General features: G+C 44.4%; 6 protein-coding genes across 8 annotated transcripts; 3 read left to right on the top strand and 3 right to left on the bottom strand.

Moving 5' to 3' along the window:
- Positions 1-368: 368 nt before the first annotated feature.
- Positions 369-3029, top strand: LOC135437160 (uncharacterized). Its single transcript, XM_064695024.1, has 4 exons — positions 369-601; positions 988-1664; positions 1728-1887; positions 1955-3029. Exons 2-4 carry the CDS (start codon positions 994-996, stop codon positions 2756-2758), a joined length of 1635 nt encoding a protein of 544 aa, XP_064551094.1. The 5' UTR covers positions 369-601; positions 988-993; the 3' UTR covers positions 2759-3029.
- Positions 2843-9780, bottom strand: LOC135437159 (unconventional myosin-Ia). 3 transcript variants are annotated; one of them, XM_064695023.1, is made up of 18 exons: positions 9566-9748; positions 9081-9289; positions 8902-9017; positions 7780-8842; positions 7653-7716; positions 7539-7552; positions 7374-7458; positions 7224-7318; positions 7015-7162; positions 6638-6960; positions 6325-6572; positions 5569-6265; positions 5419-5478; positions 4975-5306; positions 4771-4906; positions 4464-4616; positions 4278-4405; positions 2843-4208 (listed from the first exon to the last, which is right to left on the bottom strand). In XM_064695023.1, the coding sequence occupies exons 2-18, from the start codon at positions 9183-9185 to the stop codon at positions 4085-4087; spliced, it is 3891 nt and encodes a 1296-aa protein (XP_064551093.1). In that variant the 5' UTR covers positions 9186-9289; positions 9566-9748; the 3' UTR covers positions 2843-4084. The 3 variants fall into 3 exon arrangements, 2 of the variants coding, with proteins under 2 accessions (XP_064551093.1, XP_064551091.1); XM_064695021.1 differs by lacking the exons at positions 5419-5478; positions 7653-7716; positions 7780-8842; ... (1 more) ...; positions 9081-9289; positions 9566-9748 and having other exon boundaries at positions 7539-7565; XR_010437643.1 differs by lacking the exons at positions 2843-4208; positions 4278-4405; positions 4464-4616; ... (5 more) ...; positions 6638-6960; positions 7539-7552 and having other exon boundaries at positions 7023-7162; positions 9566-9780.
- A 237-nt stretch (positions 9781-10017) lies between these two features.
- TBC1d7 (TBC1 domain family member 7) lies at positions 10018-11433 on the top strand. The gene is made up of 4 exons (XM_064695027.1): positions 10018-10731; positions 10790-11021; positions 11077-11176; positions 11246-11433. Exons 1-3 carry the CDS (start codon positions 10151-10153, stop codon positions 11158-11160), a joined length of 897 nt encoding a protein of 298 aa, XP_064551097.1. The 5' UTR covers positions 10018-10150; the 3' UTR covers positions 11161-11176; positions 11246-11433.
- Positions 11178-11951, bottom strand: mRpS24 (mitochondrial ribosomal protein S24). Its single transcript, XM_064695028.1, has 3 exons — positions 11840-11951; positions 11582-11783; positions 11178-11519 (listed from the first exon to the last, which is right to left on the bottom strand). Exons 1-3 carry the CDS (start codon positions 11855-11857, stop codon positions 11230-11232), a joined length of 510 nt encoding a protein of 169 aa, XP_064551098.1. The 5' UTR covers positions 11858-11951; the 3' UTR covers positions 11178-11229.
- A 305-nt stretch (positions 11952-12256) lies between these two features.
- Positions 12257-15974, top strand: Apc2 (Adenomatous polyposis coli 2). The gene is made up of 2 exons (XM_064695020.1): positions 12257-15395; positions 15456-15974. Exons 1-2 carry the CDS (start codon positions 12540-12542, stop codon positions 15819-15821), a joined length of 3222 nt encoding a protein of 1073 aa, XP_064551090.1. The 5' UTR covers positions 12257-12539; the 3' UTR covers positions 15822-15974.
- On the bottom strand, positions 15844-17590 carry LOC135437162 (vesicular integral-membrane protein VIP36). Its single transcript, XM_064695026.1, has 5 exons — positions 17347-17590; positions 17163-17278; positions 16905-17102; positions 16515-16844; positions 15844-16447 (listed from the first exon to the last, which is right to left on the bottom strand). The coding sequence occupies exons 1-5, from the start codon at positions 17471-17473 to the stop codon at positions 16241-16243; spliced, it is 978 nt and encodes a 325-aa protein (XP_064551096.1). The 5' UTR covers positions 17474-17590; the 3' UTR covers positions 15844-16240.
- Between the last annotated feature and the right edge of the window lie 1660 nt (positions 17591-19250).

Genomic DNA, 19250 nt, shown 5'->3' with positions numbered 1-19250 from the left:
CCGAATTGGAAATGCGCTACGGCTGCCAGTTGGGATTAATAGTGTTGTATATCAAATTTATGTACTCCCCAAGCTATTGATCATTCGACCATGTTCAAGGGAGTTTTTATATATTTAAAATAAATGTCAGTTAATGGTAACTGAAAAAGAAAGCGTTCAAAACTTTCGTCGTTGCTTACTTTTTCATTCAACAACAAAAGAAATCGATGAATCGATAAATCGATAAATTCGGTTCAGCAGCAGGGTTGGCATTGCCAACGCGCAAAAAATTCGAACAGCTGATACGAATGTAAACATGAGCGAAATTTTACAATAAGCGACTCTCAGCTCGCTCTTGTTGTCAACTATAATATTTGTAAAGTGGGTTGGTCTTCGCTGCATATATCTATATATATAATATTTTTCACTAAATCACAGCGTATGTTATTAAAGCGCCTGCGCGCTGCACCTTAATCTTATCAGAAGCATTAATCTAATCGGAGCATAAAAGCTGGGCTATTCGATCTGCGCCTTTTGTGTCAAGAACAGTTAGTTGTGGAAGCCGCACTAGAACGGAGTGTGCCAATTCTCTCTTCAAGTTTTAAGCTGAACATTTTGCGAAGTAAGTTGACAAATTAAAGAAAGAAAAAAAACGGTTTGTTAATTTAAAATGCAAACCATGCTGAGTAGTTCGTGAAAGTGATGCGGCCAAAGTTTCGATGTCACCTCACACTGTCTCCAGGGGGCAAACGCTGACCTTTGGAGCGGCCCTCAATCTCAAGCATGCAAACGCATTTGCCTTTTCGTAGATAGCAGCTATAAAATCATTTTACTTAAACTAAACTTTTTTCATAAACATTCGATAAGATTAAGCAGCAGGTTCAAAGTGTATTAAAGAAAAAAAAAAAACAATTTATAAAAAAAGTTAAGCGTATTCAAGGGTTTCCTTTAATACGAAAACCACCCTTGCTCTTAGATATAATTAATTTTAATTTTTTTTGATTGCAGTTCATCATGACTTCAACGTTGCTGCCTAATAATATTGTTTACGGCGGGCCCATACCCGTTAGGGTGGCGCAGGATTACCGCTCCTTGGGCCAGTATATTTTGGACAAATACATAAGCTTCGGCGACCAAACTGTGATGATTGATGCAGTCACGGGCACAGAATATACGGCCAAGTTTATGTACGAATCGATTGTGAGATTGGCTCAAATACTTCAGAAACTTGGCGTCAAGCAGAACGATGTCATCGGGCTGTCCAGCGAAAACAGCGTTGGCTTTGCCATGGCCATGTTTGCCGGATTCGCAGTGGGTGCAACTGTGGCGCCTTTAAATGTCACCTACTCCGAACGTGAGGTGGATCATGCCATAAACCTGTCGCGTCCAAAGGTTATATTCGCCTCGAAGATCACCGTTGACCGCGTTGCCAAGGTGGCCAAGAAGAATAAGTTTGTCAAGGCCATAATTGCGCTCAGCGGCAACTCCAGCAATCATCCAAATGTGCATTCTTTCACGGATTTGATGAACAACGACAAGTTCAAAACAAAACCCGACTTTACGTCGCCGGTGGCAAACAAAACCGAGGATGTCGCCCTAATTGTTTGTTCCTCGGGCACCACCGGCCTGCCCAAGGGTGTCCAGTTGACACAGTTCAATCTATTGGCCACGATCGACTCGCAGATGTAAGTTAAATGAATATATATACATATATATTTGTTTTAATTGTGCATGGCTTTTGTTTGCAGCCAGCCCACCATGATTCCTCTGAACGAGGTTACGCTGCTGACTGTCATTCCCTGGTTCCATGCTTTTGGCTGCCTCACGCTCATCACAACGGCTACCATGGGCACGCGTCTCGTCTATTTGCCCAAATTCGAAGAGAATCTGTTTCTCTCCGCCATTGAGGTAGCTATGCGCATCGAAATTAAGTCTTAAAACTATATACATATTTTGTATACTTTGTTCATTGCAGAAATACCGCGTTATGATGGCGTTCATGGTGCCACCACTTATGGTCTTCCTAGCCAAGCATCCGATTGTGGACAAGTATGATCTGTCCTCGCTGATGGTTTTGCTCTGTGGCGCAGCACCTCTCAGCCGTGAAACCGAAGATCAAATAAGGGAGCGAATTGGTGTTCCTTTCATTCGACAGGGTTACGGCCTTAGCGAGTCGACGTTAAGTGTTCTGGTGCAGACCGATGACTTTTGCAAACCAGGCAGCGTTGGCGTACTGAAGGTTGGCATCTATGCCAAGGTCATTGATCCCGATACGGGCAAACACCTGGGACCGAACGAACGGGGCGAGCTATGCTTCAAAGGCGATGGCATCATGAAGGGCTACATTGGCGATACCAAATCGACACAGACTGCCATTAAGGACGGCTGGTTGCATACCGGTGATATTGGCTACTATGACGATGCATTCGAGTTCTTCATTGTGGATCGGATTAAGGAGCTCATTAAATACAAGGGCTTCCAGGTGCCGCCGGCCGAAATCGAAGCACTCTTGCTAACCAACGATAAGATTAAAGACGCTGCCGTTATTGGCAAACCCGATGAGGCGGCGGGCGAACTGCCCATGGCGTTTGTGGTCAAGCAGGCGAATGTCCAGCTTACCGAGGAGGATGTGATCAATTTTGTGCACGAGCGCGCCTCACCGGCCAAACGCCTGCGCGGCGGCGTACTCTTCGTGGACGAGATACCCAAAAATCCCAGTGGCAAAATATTGCGACGTGTCCTGCGCGACATGCTCAAGAAGCCAAAATCGAAATTGTAAACCGTGTCCATGAGCCATATATAATGCTATTAAGCCCAGTGAACATTTGATGTGCGACTAAGCAAATAATATTGTACAAAGAAAAACTTTTCCATGCGTACGCTTTATTATTACTAAACTTTGTTCTTATCGTTTTATTTCGTTTTATAAACTACCAACTGGTTGGATTGTGTTTATATATATATATAGATACTTGTCTGTATTTGGCTTTTTAGAGTATTGTATGATGTAATTTAAATCTAAATAAAAACTATTTCCATACATACACACAGATATTCGGCATCGTGTTGCTAATATACACACTCTGATCCATTGCAGTTCATGAAATTCAACTATATATCGACGTGTTAGTTACATTTGATCTCTGTCTGAGCTATCAATAACAAGATACTTAGTTATATAAACAACTACAGCATAGTATATGTAAGTACGACCAACTGTTGTAACAAACATTCGTAAAATTTGTTTTTGTTTTTGTTTGGTTTCATATTGTTTCGGTTCCGGTTGCCATTTGTCATTTATGTATAATTGAATTATCCATTTTATATGTATATATATTTTTTAAATATTTAACTACATGTTTTGTGGCTTGTAAATAGGTTTTCCTAATTAACATTTTGGAAAAAAATGTTTCACACGAGTTTTTTCTTTCTATCTCTCACTGGGTTTTGAGGCGCAGATTCATATTGTGTTCAGTAAATATAGAGCTATATATATATATATATATATGGTTGTATGAGTTCTATAGCATTAGTTCACTAATTATTGTGTATGAAACCTTAAATGTAAGAGAAATGCTTTTGGTTTCTATAACGGAAAGATCGTATTTTGTGTAAAATATGTCTAACGCTTCACTGTGCCACGTTCCTAACGTAGTTCTTTGTTGCAATTTTAATCGACTTGGTGCTTGACTTACAATTAAACCTAGTTTGAAAAATTAGTTAAATAAATTCAGTTGTTCATTTCGTTAGTTATTACTTAAGTATATCAAAGAAATGGTGCTGATTTAAATTAGTTATTTACCCCCCTGCCCTCCCCCTCTCTCTTTCATTTTGGCACAATTTTGACAACGAATTTTTTGAGACTGATTGTCAGTTGTGAGCAAAATAATATTATATTTGAGTCAGTGTGTGTGTGTGTGTGTGTGTGTGTAGGTGTGTGTAAATATTGTTAAAATGATGTTTTGGTCCCCGGGACCAAGTCAACAGACCTAATAAGTGCATGCGGATTGCTTGGAAATGAATATAATTGATATAAAAACTTGAGATCCCATAACTGACCGCACACTAACCAAACCAAGGCGCAATTATGCAGCAAATTCAATGATCAGACAATTATCTCCATGCGATTTGCCTTGCGCGTGACTTTTGGCGGCCCTTGTGCCAAATCCGATAAGCCGCCGTATTTGAATGAGAAGATGACCGTCTGCTGTCCAAAGTTTGCCTCAAATCTGCGTGAAGAAAATTTAAATTTAAATTTAATTACATAGCTATTTGTCAATAAAGCCTCGACTACTCACTCAGTGCTTATATGTATCTCTGGCGGCTTGCCCGTGGCATTTTGTATGACCAGAAACATTTTGGTAACAATTTCGATGACATGGCCCGTTTGAAACACAAAATCCCCCTTCTTTCGACCAAATTCAGACTGAATAGAAGTGAAATTTCATTAGCCAGGTTAAAAATTAAGTCTCGTTTTGAGTTACCGCTTTCACGTGAAACACGGCAATGTCATCCAGATAAGGGCTCAGGGACATGCGATAAATCTCCGAGGCAGGCACTCGATACTTGATTTGAAGCGTGCGCTGGTCCAGCAGAAGCAGCGATGATGTGGACAGCACCAGCAAAATTGGCACAAACTGCAAGTTCAAAAGATATAGCATAAATATATTGGGTAAAGAAGAGGTATGGCAAGGAATATCCAACTAAGAGATAGTCTGTAACCAGCACAAACTTGCTTCCCTGTGCTCCTCTTAGTACCATTCCAAGCAGGATTCTAGGTGGCTAACATACCTTGCCACTGGAGCGCGCTATCTTGTTAATGATGTCTGCAAATACCACATACTGATCATTGGTCTCGGCACAAATCTTCTTCCACTGCTGATTGTGGCGCAGACGCACATAGTCGCCCACAAAGGGATGAGCCACGCTGCAAATTAAAAATGCATTTCAATTGGAAAAGCTTTGACATGTTTGAGTGAGTAGATATGGACAGACCTGCGCGCATAGGATGCCTTGCGATCCTTGAATATAATGCTGGCAGTGACCTTTTCTCGCATGCGATTGCGAGCCGTTTGATCGAACGAGTTGCGATATATGTAGCACTTCCAGCGATGATAGATGGCGCGCAGCAGACGCGATGCATCCGCCAGAAAGCCAGGCGCCGCTGGCCATTCCAAGGAAAGCGGACTCAGTGTGTTCGGCGGCAGTCGCAAGGGAATCGTGAGCAGATACTGTCGTATCTTCCACTGGTGATAGTTACGCGCAATGACATCGACGGCCCATTTGACTTGGCGCTTGTACTTCAACGAACGATATTCCTCGCGTGCCTGCCGATATTTATCAAACAGACAATAAGTATTTATTCATTAATTGGGTTGCTGGGTTAGTGGATGGGTGGATGGGTGGTTGTGAGTGGGAATAAGAACATGCAATGCTTACGACACGATATAAACTCCACAAGTGCCTACGGCCCGTGAAGGGAATGCCGAAACGGCACTCCTACATATATAAAAACAAAAAATCATATATAGAAATATGTACAACAAATTGTGTTAGGCATGCAAATGCTGCAGTGCAGCAACTACTTACACGCCACGTGCGCCACGCACTCGAGATGACCATTTGGCTGTGGCGCATGCGCCTATAACGCTTTCTGGCATGATACATACGAAACATCTTCTGTATGAGCACGGCCAGCTCGGAGATGCGCAGGCGGCGAAACTGTTCCAGCTCGTAGACGGTCCGTGGACTCCGCACGAACACATTCTTGGTGCCGAGCGTAAACTCAGCCGACGGCAGCGGCAGATTACGTATGATCAGAGCAATGCCCTCCACCTGGCTGCCGCCGTGAAAATGCGGCCAGGTCAAACTGTTGAGCAGCTTGTAGCGTTGAAAGAACTTGACATGCGGCAAATGGTAGCAGTGTCCAGTGCGACAGAGATGCACCAGCGGCATAAGCGACATGTAGCGCACCTGATGCTGCACCAAGGCCAAATCAAACTGATGCGACTGCTTGCATTCGTTGGGCTTAATGCAGAACACATAATGGGCGCGACGATGCTTCACAATGGCCAACAATGTTTGGAGCTGCGTGCGTATGTTGGTGCTGAGCGTTGTTGGCTTTTTGCTGGCCTGCCGGCGCGGATTTCCCTCCGGGAATAGGCTCTGCACCAGCGTTAGTTGGCTCTGATAAAAGGCGGAGCTTATATATTTCGGCAGCATGTCCGAGTTCTTTTCCAAAAACCGATGTATTGAATAGTTAACAACGTTGGCAAAGTGGCGAATCCTTTGGATTGAAATATATAAATGTTTAGTTACGCTCTAGCTATGCTGGAATGGACTTACTGAAAGCACATGGAATTGCTGCCGCTAGTCATGAAATTGGGATGCCCTGCGCAGCATTGCTGTATGCGCAGCAGCAGTGATTCGTTGTTGTTCAGATGGGGTTCGTTGATTAGACTTAAAATGCCATAGCTGGGCTTATCGATCAGTTCGCATATGGACTCGTTGTCAAAGTAATCGATGCGCGACCAATCCAAGCCCTCCCGCAAATACAGCTCCTGCTCCGAGCGCAATACATTAAACACAAAGTTCTGAGAAGGAAGAAACAAGACGTTATCATAATTGCCAAATATTGTGTCACATTTCTGACACTTGCCTGATGGATTTTTTCGGCACTGTAGTTAATAGCAAACTGCTCGAAGGAATTGTGATCCAGCACCTCAAAGCCATAAAAGTCGAGCAGGGCAAGATTCTTTTCACGCTGCGTGGACTTCATTGTCTCATTGATCTTATTGACCAGCCAGGTAAATAGGCGACTGTAGAGCGTACGGCAGAGCGTGTTCCGATTGCTGGCCGCCTGCCTGGCATCCATTTCACAGCCAACATCCTCCTGTGTGCTGCTCGTGCTGTTCGCTCTCGTCAGGCAATTGATTAAAATTTGAGCTTCTAAATTGAGCAGTTGCGCTGTTTCTTGCACTTCTACAATAACAAGATCTTAAAATTGGTTTCCTTTAGCATGGATGTGGGACATACCATAGACATTGGAAACCTGACAGCCTTCGGTGCCATCAATGTTGGTCACAGGCACAAACATGAAGTTGCCCAGCTTCAGGACCACGGCAATAACCCGAAAAATAGAGTTAGTCTCATCACAGCTCAAACCAAGCACGTCCAGAGAGCGCTGTAAATGTCATCAATTTGTTGACTTTGCTTTGATAATAATAATAACAATTACAACTGACCTTTGTGTAATGAAAATTGGCACGATCCTCTTCCATGGCAGTTGTATTACGCAGCAGTTCATACTTTTCCACATTGCGAAAGAGCTTCAGAGATTCTTTAAGACAATTATTAGTTAATTAAATAGGATTTGTAATTAGGAACAAACTAACTTAGTAACTGGAGATCCGCACCCAAAAGCAATTGATAAAATATGTGAAAATTGCGCTCGCCAATTACAGTATCCGTGATGCGAGTCTAAATAAAGATCATAAAATAAGAGAAAATACAGAAAAGTCAATATATTACTGATAGCTGATATATCAATCAATTCAAACCTTTTCCAACATATCTTATGTGAGTTAGACATGGAAACAATTTCATAGTAATGTTTTTTAACACATTTGAACAGTTTAAATAGCAATTTAAGAATTTCATCTTTAGTTACTTACAGTGGGTTATGTGAACACCCATGGGATCTCCCTTGAAGTCAATTTCAATGTCAAACAGTTTGCCCTGGAAGCATTAAGTAACCATATATTAGTATTTACTATCAGCGGGGTAAAATAAATTACTTACATATCTGCTGGAGTTGTTGTTCTTTAGTGTGCAGGCATTGCCCATGGCCTCCAGGAAGACATCTGCGCAGGTGACGCACTCTCGCAGCCGCTGGCTGGGCGACTTGTGACGTCGATGCAACGAGGAGCTAGCCGAGGGAGTGGGCGAAACATTGGTGCTACCGAGCACTTTGCTCAGCTTGTGTGCATCGTACAGCGATATACGTTGCGTGGAGCCCATGGACAACTGTCGCTCCGATTGGCTTTCGGTTGACTGCTGTCGCACTAGATTTGAACAGCTACCGCGTTGAGGTTGCTGGAGTTGATTGGCAGTGGACAGGCGGCTATTGCTGCCCCGCAGCAATATCAGAGCGGCGTCGCGCTCCTCCTTCTCCAGGCTTTGGGCGCGTGTGCATTTGCTGTGGCCGCACTGACGGCAGCCGCCGTGCAAGTACTTGGGCGACGTGCTGGAAGAGCCCGTTCTTGAGGGCGTCCCGGCCAGTGGCCCATAAGTGGCAGTGCAGGTGTTTACTTGTGTCTGTTGATGCTTGAAGCATGATTTCGTTGGATGCAAATGTCCATGCGAAGCGGCTGATTCCAGCAGCGTGCTGATATTCTCAGTGCTTTTGTGATGCGAAAAATCAAAGTCAACAATTTTTTCACGCATATTGCGCCTGGCTTGGCGCTCGATGCTCTCGGAACGCATTCGCGAGCGCTGTGTCGGACCTGGCCCCGGACCCGGAACCGGTGACGGCGACTGGCGACGTGAATTGGATGTGCTGCCTTGACTGGATGCGGAAGCTGCGTTGTTTTTGCATATGATAAAATTGGCTGTGCCAGAGCAGCTGCTCGAGGCACGTCGATGGGCATGCATGCCCATGCCACTCGTTGAGCTGCCCGAGGACTGTTTGCGTAGTTCATTTGGGTTGCCAGTGCAAAGCGCACGATCCTGTATGTGTGTAAGAAAATTGACAATCATTTTAAAGGTCTCCGTTTTGCCAGCGCCTCCTTCGCCAGTGAGCAGCACGCACTGATCCTCGCTCTGATCCTTAAGAGACTGATAAGCCAAATTGGTAAGCCCATAGCTGTGTCAAGGATTATACGATAATATTAGATACTTTTAAAAGTATAGCAAGGCACTTACATGTGTGGTGGCAGCTGAAAAATGCCTTTATTGCCATAGTTGCGTATATTTTCCAACGAATGCTCAGATATGTGATGATATGGATTCAAAGCCACAACAGAAGTTCCAATGTAGGTCTAAAAGCGAGACATCAAATTGTGATCAAAGGTGATTCTCAGGATAAAAACTGCATTACTTACATATATATGATCGCGCTTATAACGCTGATGTATGTTGCTTATGAAGCTATCCTCGGACAGGTTTTCCAGCAGAACTGAGTCCCAGGTGCCAATCTCCTGTTCCATTTTGCCCTGTCCAAGCCCTTGCAACGTGTACGGCAAAAACAACAACAACGACAACAACAACAAATGCAAATGCAGAGCATAACATTTGAATTTATCAACTGCAACTGCAAAGACAACCAAGAAACATTACAAATGTGGCATAATTGCATAAATTATCATAAACACAATTGTGTTTTGATTTTCTGATTGAATTATTGATTTTAATTTTCAGCCTCTGCGAAGGCAGCAACAGTGTGTAATACATGTACATAGGCTTTTCGATTTATTAACTATTGCCGCCTTTGACTTTGATTAGTTAAATACTATGTTACTTGGCCAACATTCATCACATTGATATGCATTTATTTGGAACATTTTATCACTGTAACAGCTTTGTTTACCTTTTCGCACAATATTTGGGCATTTTGTAGCGAAATGCAATGCACAACGGTACTTACGTACCTACGTAATGGCAAAGTCAGCTACGTAACGGAAAAGCGACACGTAACGCTAAAAGGAGCAAATGAACTGTGGACGCAAAAAGAGCTAACTTAACATGTGTCTTGTAAAAAACTACATTCGAATATTAAGTAACAGCTGCAGTAGTAAGAGCAAGAGCAATCAGCTGTAGTATATGAACAGCTGATTACAACTGTTCGGGAATTTATTGTGAATTTGCCAAATTATATACAAAATTAATTTTAATCTAATACAAGAAAAAAAAGACCTTTATAACATTGTTATAATAAAGTTGAACGTCTCTTGAAATATAATTTTTCTGAATTTGCCGCCAATGAGTTTTACTTAGAAAAAGTGACCAGAGGTTATTCAAAATTTGACCAATTCAAGATTCCGTCGTTTTCATTGAATTTTGACATTTTTAGGGTTATTTTTGCTCTTTATTGTTGCTGCAGAACAGAACAATATACTGTCCCGGTCGAGCGACTTGAAGTAAACAAAGACCGTAAAAATTTTTGCCGAAATAAATGTTAAAGATGACCACAGATGAGCGTAATTTTAGGTCTAGTTATTATGAAAAAGTTGGCTGTTTTAGCGTTGAAGAAAAGAAATCACTCGATAAACTACTACAGGATGATATACGCAATCTGGCCAAGCTGAAGCACTTCGTATATACCTATACGGTCCCAGCACAGCAGCGTAGTTTGCTCTGGAGCCTGATAATGGGTATAATGCCACTTCACAAAAGCAATACTGAATATGTTCGGGAACAACGCCGCCAGGTCTACGAGGATTTGCTACGCGCCGTGACTGTAATGCGTTGCGTAGACCAGGACTCATCTAAGTCCAGAGATTTGGTCATGCATAAAATGTGGTTACTGGAAAACAATCGGTTGTTGCATAGCAGTGTTCGAGCCGGAGCTCAGGCAGATGACAATCATTTCGTTGAAATTGTGCGCACACTACTTGACATATTTGACGATGAGGTGGACACGTACTGGATAGCCAAGGAGTTTTACCAGTACACGCGTGACCTGAAGAAGGAATGTGGCAAACTAAAGGAATTGACCCAAATACTACTCAAGCGCGAAGACATTGGATTATTTTAGTAGGTAGCATATATTGCAGACAATTGTTTTTTATTTAAATCAGTTTTTTGATTTCAGTCGCTTAGAACAGTTTGGTCTATTTGATGTCAACTCGAAGCTCTTGGAGAACTGGTATATAACTTGCTTCGCCGGGGTAATTTGTGAAACTATGCTAGTCAAAATTTGGGACAAGGTATGCGGTGGCGCCAAGAAGATAGTCGTATTCCTCTTTCTGGAGCTGGTAAAAGACATCAAGTCTTTGATATTCGATCTTAGCTCTCAGGAGGAACTAAAAGCATTGATCGAAACGGTATGAATCATACATATTACATTTTAAAGGTACTTGAACGTCGCCTATTTTCCAGGTCAAAGATAAGGATGGGGTCATTGTAAACAAAGCCATCAAATCTTGGCACAGCAATAACAGTGAGGTGGAATACGCGCATTGAGTAGCACTAAAAAAATGTATGTACTAGAAGTATAATTGTATTGAATAGACAAGTAAAAACGTTTAGGTACTAAATATATTTAAAGACCACGTCCTTCTTGTCGGCCACCGTTTGGAACTCCAGAGTGACGGGGCATTGCATCCAATAGGAGAGCAGCTCTTCCGTGTAGCCAATAAGGAAGTACATTTTGCGGGGGCTAATCGCCTGTCGTATGATGGCAGCGATGCGTATTGTATTGTGTTGTCGCTTGATAATGATTTCGGAACAGACAAGCGCATGCCAGGTGCCAGTTATAAACTTGCGAATGAAGACATCCTCAATTGCTGTCTGAGATGGACGCAAGGCATCCTTAAGAGTGGCTAAAAAATGTTTGTTTAAGAAATTATATAAAATTCAATAAAAGAAAATGCAGCGCACATACATGTGTTCCAAGAGTTCCACGTCTTGCGATGTCCAATAAAATGCGGTGGATTGGCCATCTCGTAGGTGAGCGGTCGATCCCGTTTTACGGTTATGCGGTAACGTCCGGACTGCACGCGACAGCAAACTGCGCTGGTGTGCAATGCTGATTTGTTGCTCAGGCTGAGCTGTGCCTCAGCCAGCGGCAATATTTGCGTAGTCACCTAAAAAATGCAACACGAATAACGTTTAACAGATATTTATTATTTGTTTTATTTACCTTTTTCAAGAAATTCATTATTTTCTACGACAAACTCAACGCGGCGAAGCAGCTGTGTGACCAGCTGTTATGCGTGACGTAACGTAACATCAACTAGTGATGGTAGATTGTCACAATGTTTGATAGAACATTACGATATGTTAGATGCACTAAATGACCATATTAATTGTGACGTCATAATTGTAAATCCATATTAAATCCGCTAAGATGGAGCTTAAAATAATTCTGTTTAATGTATTTTGGTTGTCCGAAGATCTTTGTTATATTAAGATTAAGGAGAAGAAGAAGAAATTCTGTATATCTAAGTTAATTATTCAAGTTATAGAAATTAAGCAAAATTAGATAGTTTACTTCATCCCTTGAACGTTAATGCATTGCAACCGAAATCGGTGTGTGCACTACCTTGTAGTTTCTTTTACCATGAAATGAATGCAACTATCGATTACTTGTTGCTTTTCAAACCCGATACGAGTGTAACAGCAGCATCCAAACAAAGGCAGCTGCTTCTGCGCTGTAGGTTATTTTTACCTAGCCATTATGAAGTACCCCACAACATAGCACATGTCGGCTACCTGCTTGTTAACAGTGCCTCAAAGGACGGGCAAGTAATATTTCCTGGAATACGCTTAGGTACAAAGCTACAGTGACTGAGAGAGTCTTAGCGACAGCAAAATCAATAAAGTGGAAATCAATCGTCAACATGACGCTGAACGAGAGCGACGCTCACAAGCAACTGGAGCTAACGCGTAACTTTTTGGAGTTATCACGAAATGCGGACACCTGCGCCGCACTGCGCAGCTCCGACTGCATTCAACTATTGGTGAAAATTCTGCATGCCAATGACGATGGGGCCGTCGCGGGTGGAGCCGCGCGTAAGAACGCCAGCCAAGCCCTGCATAACATTGTGCACGGGAATCAGCGGGAGGTGAAGGTGCTGCGCTTGCTGGATCAAATACACGATTATAGTTGTAATTTTTTGCGCACGCAACTGCAAAGCGGCGGCGAATCAATTGCCGACGATGAGGAGCGTCATCCATTGGCGGCCATGAAGCTGCTGATGAAGGCCAGCTTCGATGAGGAACATCGCCAGACCATGTGCGAGTTGGGCGCCCTAAAAGCCATACCAAATCTGGTGCATCTGGATCATGCCGTGCACGGCCCGGCTGCGGGCAGAGATCAATGCAATTTACTGCGACGCTATGCGCTCATGACGCTTACGAATCTCACCTGTGGCGAGGAGAACAACAAGTCGCTGCTCTGCGGCCAGAAGCAGTTCATGGAAGCGCTGGTAGCGCAGCTCGACTCAAATGCAGCCGCAGATGTCGATGATCTGCTGCAGGCGACGGCCAGCGTTTTGCGCAATCTCTCGTGGCGCGCGGACAAGCACCTGAAGACCATATTCAATGAGCTTGGCACGGTGACAGCCCTCGCCTTGGCCGCCATGCACAACAAGAGTGAGAACACTTTGAAGGCCATTCTTTCGGCTCTGTGGAACCTGTCGGCGCACTGCAGCACCAACAAGGCGGAGTTCTGTGCTGTCGATGGCGCCTTGGGGTTTCTTGTGCAAATGCTCAGCTACGAGGGACCCAGCAAAACGCTGAAGATTGTCGAGAATGCCGGCGGCATATTGCGCAACGTGTCCAGCCACATAGCTGTCTGTGAATCGTATCGCCAGATCCTGCGGGAGCACAACTGCCTGGCCATACTCCTGCAACAGCTGAAGTCGGACAACCAGACGGTTGTGAGCAATTCCTGCGGCACGCTCTGGAATCTGTCCGCACGCTGTCCCCAGGATCAACAGTTTCTTATCGATCACAATGCCATTCCACTGTTGCGTGCTCTCGCCAGCTCGAAGAATCCCATGGTAGCTGAGGGCAGCGCATCTGCGCTCAAGAACCTGGTGAATTATCGCAACGCCCTTGAGCTAGCAACCAACAACGAGCTGCCACCGAAGGAGCTGGACGGGCATGCGGGCACGCTGCCACGACGTTACAGCTCCATGCGTCTTAGCAGCAATCCCACGGGTTCACTGAAGAAGATGCGCCCCGGCAATGCGAGCAGCAGTAGCAACGGGAGCAATACGTTGCCACGCAAATGCGAAAGCCGCGAGTCAATCTATTCCGGCAAATCCGACTCCGATTCCACAAAATACTCCACCAAATCCGACAGCGCCTTCGAGCAGCGCAAACTGGGCGCGGCCACGGTGAAGAGCCATTACGGCACGCCCACGGAGGAGCAGCCCATTGACTACTCGATGAAGTACAGCTACAGCGAGCACAAGCCGGCAAAGGCCAGTTTCGACAACTCCATCGACCTGGATCAGCCCACAGATTTCAGTGCGCGGTACAAGGAAAGGCGCTCCGCGCAAGCTGCGCAGCCGCAGCCAGCGGCGTGCGAGGACAGGCAGCGGGGCAGCAACGAGATACTGCTCATACTAGACGAAACTGGCAGCCCCGCTGCTCTGCCGCTTGCCAAGTCGGCGTCGGCTTGCGATTTGAGCAGCGATCAGGTCGAGCGTCCCAAGACGCTCAACTTGCGCAGCAATGCGCTGGAGAATCTGGCAGCCGTTAAGCCCGATGGCTGTTTGCACACGCCCGAGCCGGAGCCCGGCGAGCGTCCAATCAATTACTGTGAGGAGGGCACGCCCGGCAGCTTCAGTCGCTTCGATTCGCTCAACAGCCTCACGGAGGGAGCCCCGAAGCAGCCGGATGTTGTGCCCAAGTCAGCCAACGCACCACATCAACCTGTCCCAGCAACTCCATTGCTTGCAACTAACAACAACAACAATAGCAACAGCCAGGCCATTGACTCTGCACTGGAGACACCGCTGATGTTCTCCAGACACAGCTCCATGGATTCACTGGTGAATGATGAGACCATTGGCTGTGATGACAACGTTTCGGTAATTAGTGAATACAGTCGCATGCAAAGCGGCGTCATCTCACCCTCGGAGCTGCCGGATTCACCCACGCAGAGCATGCCGCAGTCGCCGCGCCGTGAACGCAAGATTGAGACATTGCATCTTAGTGCCATCGGGAACGGTAATTCCAATGGAAATGATCTTAATGGCAACGATGCGCCGCGCAGCTACTGCACCGAGGACACGCCTGCGCTGCTGTCGAAGGCGGGCAGCAACAGCAATCTCTCGGTGCTCTCGATAGCCTCCACGGCAAATGACCAGAATGCCAATGAGCCGATGCCACAAGTCCAGGCTAATGAGGATGCCATTTCCAAGATGCGCTGCGGCGGCAGCGCCCTGCCCAGTTATCTGCCCGTAACGGATGAGATGAATAAGTACTACGTAGAGGACAGTCCTTGCAATTTCTCCGTGATCTCTGGACTCTCCAGTTTGACCGTGGGCTCTGCGCAAGTGGGCCCGGCGCGTGCACTGAAGCCGCCGCAGCTGTTGCCTAGGAATGCGGAGTTGGCGCCCAAGTTGCCGCCACGACGAAGTGCAGCCCATGTGGAGGCAGAGCCGCGCCAGCTGCCCAAACGCAGCGATTCGCTCAGCTCATTGTCAATGGATTCGGACGATGACTGCAATCTGCTGAGTCAGGTAAGTGCGCTCTTAGCAAATCTTCTATGAATGCTGTCACATAATCTCGTTACTTTTCAGGCCATTGCCGCCGGCAGCTGCAGACCTCAGCCTAGCGGCGCCAGTGCCAGCACTAGCTCGAGTCTCACGAACACGCTGCCCAAGCCAAGCAACCACAGACGACAGACAATTGCTGGCGCCAAGACTGACTACAGCTCCGACGATTCGCTAGACGATGGCCAGTCCAAGTCATTGTTCGAGCAGTGCATTTTGAGTGGCATGCACAAGTCCAGCGATAACTTGGAGAGCGAACGCAATGATCCGCCCAGCGATCGATTTGTTAGCAATCAGGTGCGCCAGATTGAGTCCATGCTGGCCACCGTACGGCCGACGCCGCCGCGATCAGCCTCGGGTAGCCGGCAGCGTCAGCACCATCACTGGGTCTAACCAAATTAAAGTGTTTGCAGAATTATGAGTTGCAGTTGGTTGGTCGTTTCTTTTTAAATCTTTTCTAATGTAATGTACACACACTGCAATAATATTCTTACGGTCTCAATTTGTCTATAGTTCAGATTAAAAATTTTCACTTAAATTTAACAATTGCCCGTTTGTCTGTTGCCCGTTGCGTCGTTGTTGTTTTGCCTAATCCACAATTTTCAAAAAAATGAACATTCTAACAAAAACCGGGTAGTCTAGATAACGTATGAACAAGTATCGTCGTAATGGGTACACATTCAATATAAATTAACTGTAAAAGGACTTGAAACTTGTCAGCTGCTGCTTGTAACATGATGTTTTGGTAGACTATGCCTAGGTTTGGTTGCATTTATTGTTGCTGTTGCTGTTGCAGTTGGAGCTCTCGTTTTTCAGTAGAAGCGTTTTCGCGCATTGCGATCCTTGAAATACGATATGGCGAAAATAGCCACGCCCGCCGTCACCAGCACTACGAATAGCAGTATGAAAAAGATCTTGGCATTCGACATTCCTGGCTTCGGATCATCTTTGTGCTCTCGCGGCGCTTCAAATGTTTTGGCATTTGGAATAATGTTGCTGCGCTGCAAGATCTCCTCATGCTGCAATCAAAGAAAAGTAAATCCTCTTAATAGACTGCCTGCAGTCTTATCCTATATGCGTACTTACACTGATATTTGTGTCAATATCGAAGAACTTGAAGGTATGAATGTCATGGTTATCGGACAAATCGCCCGTTGTTGCTGACATGCCAAAGTAATAGCCTGTGGGCAGCTCCACATTGTTTACCACAAAGCAGTTTTTCCACTCGTTTCGATTCTCGAGATCCGTCGAAACGGACAACACATCGTTCTCATATCGGATGCTAATAAACGTGTCGTAATCCACATTACGGAAGCGCACTTCACAGCCGGCCAGTTGGGTATGGGTGCCATCTCGGTCGTGATCATAACTCCAGGTACCGTTATTGACCATAGCGCTCAAATAGGGATGTTGATGCTGAATGCAAAGAGGGAAGGTTTCAGTGATAATATTGCCATAGCTGGACATGGCACTTACATTATGCGGTCCGTTGTGATTGCTGTAGGTGTCCAGTATAATGGCCAGCCCAGAGAAATGATCTTTGCTGCCAAAAACAGGACCTGTTTGCATCCGATCCTTTGTATACCAAATGGCGAATCCGTCGCCAAACAGCTCATTGCCCTTGCCATGTACTTTGAACCCAACGTGAACCTCCCAATTACGTCCCATGATGGGCTGCGATAGATATAAATTTGCAACAATTATTTAATAAATACAATTTCCATGCCCGCATACCGAGTAGTTCCACAGTGCGCCGCTCTTTGATTGCAAATCCGGTGTCAGTCTTATGTAGTTACTGGTGACCATTGTGTTGCCCAGAAAATCCCAGTGGGGTAGTATAACGCCAACGCCTGGAATGGATAACGAATCGTGTCGTGTTTATGGCATGCCTCTGGCATGCATCATAGTGTTATCTTACCTTGAAATGGACGCACTAGACTGTGTTCCCGCTTCATATACTCATTGTTTTCGGAGCCAGTCACTAGCTCCAAAGCCAACAGAGTGCCGAAAAATGCCAGGATCCAATTTGTGTTTGTGTGCGTCATTTTGGCATGCGTTGGCGTCTACTCTACGAAAATTTGGTTTAAGCTCAGGCGAATATTTCTCGCTTTTTCGGTGCTGATGCCGGTTTGATGAGTGGTTGCTTTTTGCTAGTTGTTGGCACTATCGATAGTCTCTATTGTTCCATATACCGATAGTTTTTGATTTGATGATTAACAAACACTAAAACTGTTTATCAAAAATCACATTGCGAATATTTTAGGCATCGATTATTATTTTAACTTTTTTATTGTACCTGTTTTCTATTTTTAATTAAATTTAATAGTAAATTTTAAAAATTATGTGAAGGCACTTCTACTATATCGATATTTGGCAAACGATATATTTATGTATATTACAACACTAAACTTGGTAGCTGTTATATTCAGCATTGCCAGTGCACACTTTAAAATGTACCCGCCAAAAATAATAATTACACGAAACTGACTCAACGTTTAACATACAAATTGCCGCTGTTGACAAGTAAACAAATAGTAAACCTCTTCCCTATCGAAAGTAGTTAAGCGTCTAGTTTCGGCAACATAATTTACCACGCATATGCAACCTCGCCGCTAACCCGTTTCAATTAAATCCCATGACTGTAACAGCGACAGCGCTGTCAGTTTGTCAAACTTACGTTATGCGTGGTTGTTGTTGCTGCAACGGCATATTACATACGCATATTCGCGCCTTCAATTGACGCCTAATGGAAAACCAAAAACCAGTTCCAGCATCAAGAGTTTTCTTCCTTGCCAACCGCTGAAGCATGCGTTCACACTCACAGACCTGCGGCGCACTGTTTCGAGCATTGTCAAGGTCGATGTCGTGAGAATAAAAGCGAAACACTTCATAAACATGCATGCATGTGTATGTGCTTATGTGTGTGTGTGCATATATAATGCAAATCGAATTGAAATTGGACCGGAACTTTGGAATGCTAAACATTCGAACTTGCGCTCGCTTTTCATAATTCTCTATGCACATTTGGGCACAATTAGCTAATTGGCGACCGCGCAGTGCAATAACTGTTAAATATTGTCAACCGTTTAAAGCAGCATCAGCCTTAGCAACGCTTCCTCAACACGGCGCTAATTGGCATATAACGTATCTAATTATATCAGAATATAAGTGCTGCATCGTCATACGCTTAATTATTAACCCAGGAAGGTCATTGAATCGCATCGACAACTTAGGGAATAAAGTGAATGCCGAAAAAGGTAATCCGAATTTGTTAAATCAAAAATAAATGTTATAAATTTTACAATTGACCTGGAGTTTGAGTGCAATACACGATAATCAATATAACAAGTGGTAATACCTTATCAGAGGAGAATTTACTTTTGGCATGGATTATGAAGTGATAGAAGTGGATGCAATAGCCAAGTGTTGGTAAGTGCTGGTAAAAATACAGAGAAAAACCGTTATATATAAAACTGCGATTAAAATTATTGTGCTACGCCGCAATCATGACAACATTATGACAATATATGTATATATTATCACTTATGCACATTTGAAATCAAGCTTTTTCATTACTCACCTTTTAATACCGAGCGCAGAGTGTGCATAAGTCGGCGTGCCGTTTGGGATAATGACCAGTTCCACATTTAAATATTGGGCAAGTTATTGCTCTTCTTGAGGTTTTGAACTCATTTGCAAATGACTTCCTTAACAAAATGTGTAATGGCGAGGTTCGTTTCAATACAACATGTATTGATTATAATAAATTGTAAATGTAATTCATTTACGATATACCTTTTGAGTGAAATGTTTATGAGCTGA

Source organism: Drosophila montana, unplaced genomic scaffold (genome assembly GCF_035044405.1).
Source record: "Drosophila montana isolate Dmon_TW-CO22-7 unplaced genomic scaffold, ASM3504440v1 contig_3733_1, whole genome shotgun sequence".
Taxonomy (NCBI): Eukaryota; Metazoa; Arthropoda; class Insecta; order Diptera; family Drosophilidae; genus Drosophila; species Drosophila montana.
The sequence above is the reverse complement of the archived record's forward strand: the minus strand, read 5'-3'. Positions and strand labels throughout refer to the sequence as shown.